The sequence below is a fragment of the Chaetodon trifascialis genome, chromosome 21, assembly GCF_039877785.1.
Source record: "Chaetodon trifascialis isolate fChaTrf1 chromosome 21, fChaTrf1.hap1, whole genome shotgun sequence".
NCBI lineage: Eukaryota > Metazoa > Chordata > Actinopteri > Chaetodontiformes > Chaetodontidae > Chaetodon > Chaetodon trifascialis.
This window is the reverse complement of record NC_092076.1, coordinates 1,003,038-1,010,315: the sequence shown is the minus strand read 5'-3', so window position 1 is coordinate 1,010,315 and position 7,278 is coordinate 1,003,038. Positions and strand designations below refer to the sequence as shown.

The 7,278-nt window shown below is 48.9% G+C and overlaps 1 protein-coding gene across 1 annotated transcript in view; it reads left to right on the top strand.

The window, feature by feature from the left end:
• Window positions 1-2,287: 2,287 nt before the first annotated feature.
• LOC139349502 (corticotropin-releasing factor receptor 1-like) overlaps window positions 2,288-7,278 on the top strand; it is a 37,530-nt gene continuing 32,539 nt past the window's right edge. Inside the window, exons 1-3 of the mRNA XM_070990373.1 lie at window positions 2,288-2,474; window positions 5,569-5,656; window positions 7,168-7,227. Coding sequence (XP_070846474.1) covers window positions 2,406-2,474; window positions 5,569-5,656; window positions 7,168-7,227 — 217 coding nt within the window. The 5' untranslated portion in view covers window positions 2,288-2,405. The remainder of the gene's footprint in view (window positions 2,475-5,568; window positions 5,657-7,167; window positions 7,228-7,278) is intronic.

Sequence of the window (7,278 nt, the reverse complement as noted above, 5' to 3'; positions counted from 1 at the left end):
GTGATCTGCTGCGTCTTCATCACACAGAAACATGCAGCGCCCGATCGTGAAACGCCTGCAGAGAGCACACGGAGTCGCCAACGCGGTCACATCTCTAGATTGAAAATAAATTATGTTTGAGATTAGACGAGGAGGAGCAGGACGAAGAGCCGGAGGGGGAGGAGGACTACAGCCTGCTTGATGGTGAACTCCTCCAGCTGCAGGGAAAGGGATTAGAAAGACCGTCTTACACAACCTCCCTGAACAGACCCGCGAGGCCTCTCAGAAAATCCACAACAAGGCCAAAACAAATCCACCGCAGCGTGCGTGGCACCTGTCAGCTTGATTACGATGTTTCCAGCACCGGGATGCGAGGCTCACAGACAGGTGTGTGCGCTGTCGGCAGGTATACCGTGTCCTACGAGGAGCAGGCTCATGCTGGAAACAGTGTCCTAACCACATAACCCAGTTTGCCACGGTCGCCTCGTTGCCACTCCTGACACTTCACGGGATGGCACACTCAGGGGAGGGCGCTGTCACCTTGGATTAAAGCATCTTTCCAATAATGCCTCTTTGCACGTCACTGGGTCTAAAGAAAGCTTTAGCGCAGTGTGCAAGAAGCATTTTGTGCACTCAAAGCCTCAGTGGTATGGATATTAGGAGCCCCCCCCCTCCCCCCGCATGTCAGCAAAATATACTGTGTGGTGATATGATGTGTAAAATATTAATTTGGGTTTAAACACGCAGAGGCAGGAGCTCCAGAGGGACGGAGCTCCTGCGAAATTAGAAGTAGGATGACAGCTAAAGATTATTCTCATTAACAATTCATCTGCTGATGAAGCCTATAAAATGTCAAATAATAACGAGAGAGATGCAGTTTCCCAGAGTCCAAGGAGACGCCGTCAGAGGACGTATTCAGTCTGAGCAGCAAACAAAACTCAGAGATATTCAGTTTGCAAAGATATAAACAGGAAATCTGAAAATAACCATATTTGACAAGCTGGAACTTAAAGCTGTGTCTCATCATCTTTTTGGCTCGTGACCCCTTAAAATGAAACAGTTTGACTTCAACCAGACAATATTTTCTCATTCAGAGCTTTGGAGGATAAAGCTGCCACGATCAATATTTTTCAGATTTATGTGAAGGCGTCCCTCGTAGCGATGAACCAGGAGAGAAATATGACCGAGCTCTGCGGTAGCATGTTAGCATGTTAGCCTGTTAGCAGGTTTCAGCTCATTGATTTGGATTGATGACATTCAGCTTTGATGCTTCGGCTGCTGTATTGTTCTAATAAACTCATTTATTACTGTGTTTGGGAGCAAATTCACTGAATTAACTTAAAAGATGAAGATTTTTTTGTCACTGCTGTGTTTACAGTGTGTTTCTGCTGCCCCCTACCGGCTGAAAGCATCAGTTATTGTGCGCTTAAAGGAGCCAATGTGAGCTAAAGTTAGAGAAAGGTTGATAATAATAAACAGCATTTTGTTTTGTTGTCTCGTCCCTTTAATCTTCTTATGACCCAACATGTTTAATCTGTGTCCCACTGAGGACCCAGACCCCCAGGTTGGACGCCACTAAATTGATTACAAAAACTGCTGATGATCAGTTTTCCGTGTTTGAGTTTGTGATGTGTTTTGTCGCCGCGGACTGACCACAGGGTGCTGTAGAGACCATCTGTCCATCTGACCCGCAGCCTGATAACCGACGGCTTGGCACTAATTCGGCTGGAAACGGGGGCACGTGTTTAACGGGTCCCTCTCCTGGAGTCTCACAGAGGGTCTCCAGCGCGCAGAGTCCCGCGGGGGCCCGTCCTTAAACTTTCTCTGAGGACTGACGTCTACATTGAGGAGGGATTACAGATTAGGATCTGGAGCAGCGGAGACGTTGCGTAATTAACTCCACGGAGAGGAATTGAGTTATTCCTCGGCTGCGTCGCGCACTCCCGACAAAGTGGCACAACGTGGGCGGCGCGTCGAGGAGACGGTCTGCACCAGCAGCGCGGCTCCGCGCAGGACTCACAGGCTGGACGCGAAGCGGCGGGACGTGCCGGCAGAGCTCCGGTAACCTGCGCACGAAACCAGCCGTGGAAGAGCAGATTTGGTCCGCGGCCAGTCCCGAAGGGTACGGCGGTGTCCGTCGGTGGTGCGCGTCTCTCCAAGGTGGATTCGGTTTCCAGTCCGGTAACACAAACTGACTTCATCTGAGTCCTCAGGAGAAACCGACCCGGGCGGAGAGGACAGCTCATCACCTGCAGACCAGCGGACACTCCGCGGATCGTAACCTCACAGCCTGCTGGTGACATTTCCAACAAGAACAGCAACGTTTTCTGGCCTCCGTCTACAAACTGAGCTGATGCCACTTTTCCTCGCGCGCTGAAGTGAGAGGCTCGTCTCAGAGGAGCTGGTCCATCAGAAGAAGACATCCAATGCCACATGGAGATGATGTGAAGAGGACAGGTCTGGAAATGCGTCGCCAGTGCTTGTTCCTGCTGGAGGTAAGTTGTGCGCCCGCCGCGCTCTGGCTTCTCTGCTCTGCACAGTTCATTCAAATAGCTTAATCAAAGCGAGCAGATCGGTCTTATTCTGTTTTATTCTGGCGGATTTCACTGAGAATAATCTTAATGCGCGGGGATTTAACAGTGTCATCCCATCCAGATGTCAGTTTTAGATATTGTCTCCATCTCACAGCCATTTAAAAAACCTCTCATCCGTTAAAACAAGAGAGCATTTCAGTGAAGGACGGCTCAGGACAGTCATCCTGACGGACACTTTCTGTCCACCGTCCCTCCCTGTGAGCACAGTGAGCGCTGCGGCTGCAGGAGGACACCCTGAGACACGGAGCGGGACTTTGGCTGGAGATGAGAACCGACACCCAGTGACGGCTGAGGCTGAGAAACCCGGATTTGGGACATTGGGGATTAAAAAGTGTTAATGCGGCGAGCTTTCACTTCCTGCTCTCGTGCTCGTTTGAATCACCAAAGAAAAGTGAAGAAAGTGAGACGAGGGCGCGCGAGTGTCAAAAGCTTCCGTGAGATGAGTCATCTGATGGGATCCGTGGCGCGGTGTCCTCGGCGCTGGGGGGGGACATGCTGGTGTTGTTACAGATGCCTGAGGTGAATTACTTCCTCCACCTCCTCCATTGTGTGCGCGAGCTGCTGCACTAAGAATAACCAAGAATCCTCTGAAGCTCCTCTCAAAGCCCTGCTTTCTATTCGCGGCCCCATTGTTGTGATTTAAGAGCGCGCGAGGCCCCGCGCTCACGTGTCACATGTCAGCCGAGCTCACACAGTAACTGAGTACATTTACTGAAGCCCAGCTCAGGTTTTACTCCTGTCAAACGTGTACTGCAGTACTAAAACACCAGGAGTACTCAGAGTGGTCATTTCAGAGTAATCCGACCGGATTGTGATTATTGATGCGCTGCTCTTTGTAAAGCAAACGTTTGAGGTAACATGAAGTTTAAATACGCAGGTAAAGTACCTCATGTCTGTGTGTGAGCTCAGTGCTGGAGCTTCTGTCCTTCAGGCTGTTCGATGCTCCGTTACTCGTTACTCCAGCAGCAATCAGCTGCACCAGATGTGTGATGTGATGAAAAATCTGCTCTCATCCAGTCGTTTCAGTCTGAGTCCTGAAAGTTCTGCTTCTCTTTAGAGAAGTGGAGAAAAATCAGTCTAGTATGAATATTTCAACCTGCTTTCAATGCAAATCAGCTCGTTTTAAGTTGTGCAGCAGCACGAGCGACTTTCAGCGAACAATGAGAGCAGAGCGTCCGTTTGCTTCATTTCAGAGACATTTTACAGGTGAAGCTCTGCTGCTGCTGCTTGATCCTTTTCTGAAACCGGTCGAGACCTTCCTGCAGCACACGAGGCGCAAATACCACAGATACTCAAACATGTTGTATAACGGAGGAAAAACACTCTGAAATAATGAGGAGCCTGAAAAGTCACCCCTGCACAGGTGATCATCAGCTGATCATCTTTGATCGCCAGGTCGTGCTCTGTCACACCCTGAGAGATGCAGAGCAGGATCAGTGAGGCTGAACGTAAAGCTGAAATATGAGGCTGCGGAGGAGCGTTCAGCAGCAGCAGCTCTGCAGAGACACATTTGACAAACAAGTTGATTTAAAGGGAAGAAGAATGTGTTGAAGGTTCCTGCTGCTCTGCAAATGAGGCGTTCAGGACTCACGGTAGAGAGAAACAGCAGCTCACACATCAGTGCGTCAGCGTCAGTAAACCTGTCCTTCAGAGGCCGTCAGGCGAGGCGTCGCTCACTGCACGCTGTCAGTACTTGTCGTGCGGGTGCTGAAGGCAGGGCTCCTCCTCTCGGCGTGTTTTCACTGCTCTATTACTATTTTTACTGACCGAAAGGATCAAGGGTCACATCACATCAGCAGCTTCACAGGCTGTTTTTATCCCGTCGTTTACATCGCGGCCGTCACTCACTGGGCGTTAATTACGTGGAGGGAGGTGGGCGTGCTCTGATACCTGCGCTGAGCGTGCACGGCGAGCCATCAGGAGCCCGCCACTGAAATCTGGGCCAGTCTGTCATTTTATATGATGGGACTACACACACTGCTGCTGTGACCGGCAGGTTTGAACGAGCTTTTCAAACACAGGAGCGACAAATTAAACAGGACTCACAGCAGATTTGACCGTTTCAGATGCATTATTGAAAGTGATGTTTTATTTAGGGAGGAAGCCAAACGTCGGCTTCATGGAAGCCCTATCTGTCCTTTTGTGTCCACAGTCTGCTCTCCAGGTCAGCTGACGACAGAAACGTAACCTAGTTTGGATCAATTAGAGAGGCCGCTTCAGTCCAAACAGAAAAAGACGTTCTGTGTCTTCTGAGGTCTTTTCTGCGTCTTGTAAAACAGAGCTGACAGATGCTGGAACGCTGCTGGTGTTTCACTGGTTTCCAGATGTCACCAGTACAAAATACACATTCATCCTCCTGCTTGGGACACTTTCCAGCACTCACTGGTGCAGAAGAGCTGAGATCAAAGTGCGTGGACGACGTGCTAATTGACACGCATTCATAAATATTGGTATTAATAAGGTGTCATTTGCTCTGACAGGCTGCTGAGCAAACGGAGCAGATGTGGTCTGACATTGTTATTGTGGTGGAAACAAGCAGAAACATGCTGGTTCTTCTGTCACATGAGAGCAGCACACACAGGCAGCCTTCCTCAGAGGCCTACTGTACTTCCATAATTATGTGCATTATTTACTGTTTTCCCCCCTGCGCTCATGTAAAGTAGGCTGCTGCAACCACGCACACGATGCACCGACGGAAACACGTCCATGTCAGCAGCGTCTGCGCCTTCATGTCTCGTTCAGTCCTCTGCTCTGTAAACATAAAGAGTGTTGACGGAGAAAAATGATAACACACTACAAAGTGCATCAAACGAGGAGAGGCTGTTAATTCATGCATCGTCTGCTCAGGGGCACCCGTAGTCTTCAGCTGGATTCTGCACATCTGCACACGAGGGGATTAAAGGAGAGGCAGCGACGCAGGCGGCCGGACGAGGTCGTGTTTGACGTCCTGTCACATGTTTGATCCGTTGATTGGGTCTGATCTCTGTGTTTGCAGGTGTGTGCCGTCATGAGCCTGCTGCCCTGCGGCTCGTTAGCCGATCTGACATGTGAAGCCCTGCTCATGCTGTCAGGGAACGTCTCATGTAAGTTGAGGACAAACATCACTACAAACACGTACAAGCTTTTAAAGGCACTTTAAGGCCGACACAATCCAACCTGAGCGTTTCTCCGTTGCTGCGCTGCTGAGCTTGAATTGATTTTCAGTCTCTTCTTGGCTGTGATCACTGAACGCCAAGCCCTCGTCCTCAGTCACAACTTTCTCTGTGGATATTGGCACCGTGTCTTTTCTAATTATTCCTTTCTGTGCAGAGTTCAGCAGTACAGTAATAGCTGGTTATTAAGCCCTTGAAGCTGCAGCACACACCCAGTCAGCACACACACAAGCATGCAGAAAGTCACAGGAATGATCCTCTTGTTATTTGCCTCGGGGGGTTCTCATAAAGATGTTCCAGGTAGCTCATAACAGACTAATAACAAAGCTCTCAGTGTGCTGTGTTATTATGCTGTCACTGCTCTCTGATGACTCGGCTGAACTCGTCTGTGCAGAGCGGGGCTGCAGCTAACGAGCGCTTTCATCCGAGTTATCGTGCTTTGACTAATGGGTCAATCATTGAGTCTTTGAAATGTCAAATCAAGAGACAAATCACGGCGTTGGAGTCCAGAAGTCAGCTGACGCCTTCAGTTTGACGTGATGTTAAAACCTTTTGCTGCTGTTTTCATATTCCAGCATCGTTTGCTTTCATTCATCACAGAGCTGACCAGTCATTTGGATTATTTTCTCAGTTAATATATTTGGTGTTTGAAACTATTAAAAAATGTCCCTGACGTGTCCTCAGGATCGAGCTGATGTCTTTAAATGTCTTCAGTTCAAAACTATTCAAAAATATTCAGTTTGCAGTGATTGAAAACAGAGAAAAGCAGCCTGATTCAACAATTTCAGTGAATGGATTATCTGAATAGTTTTCATAGAAGTTAAATGGATTTTCTTGATCAGCCAGTTAAACATATAAAGGCTGACACACCTCAGACGTCATTAAAGCAACGAAGCGAGATCACTGACGTTCAGTCACTGCTGCTAAAGCGACGTCTGTGTGAGGTTGGCCGAGTGTTTCTGTAAAGGTCAGACGAAGGAAGAACCTCTGGAGTAAAGAGAGAGGTCGTTTAAAGAAGCGACGAGTCGACGTTCTCCGTCGTCTGAGCAGACGAGCAGTTCTGCGCTCCTTCCACATCTGGCTGAGGCTCATTCATCTTCTCACCACAGACAGGTGTGAAAACATTGGTTAAAAGCATCTGAAGCATTAAAGCAAAGTGTCAACTTGGCCCTGCAGAGCATCCTTATTTCCGGATCTTTTGATGTAAATCTTCTTAAGTTATTACAGAAATAATAGCCCGGCCCCGGGGGCACGTCTGCATTCATATTTGCTGCTGCTGTGCTGTTATTGCTCGGGGAAAGGTCTGTCACCAGTGTTTACCATTGCCCTTTAATGCTCACCCTTTGTAGCTGTTAAGCTGAATATAATGAGATTTTCATAGCCTCTTTAAAGCGTGCAAACAGGGATTGAGGTTATTGATGACGGTCTCCTCTGGGTTGCAGTGCAGTCTCTGGCCTCCACCTGGAACCAAACCCTGAGCAACGCCACGGGTCAGTGGAGCGGTGAGTCGACACGTCGCCTCTCACAGAGCTGATTCCCTGCACAGTTACTAC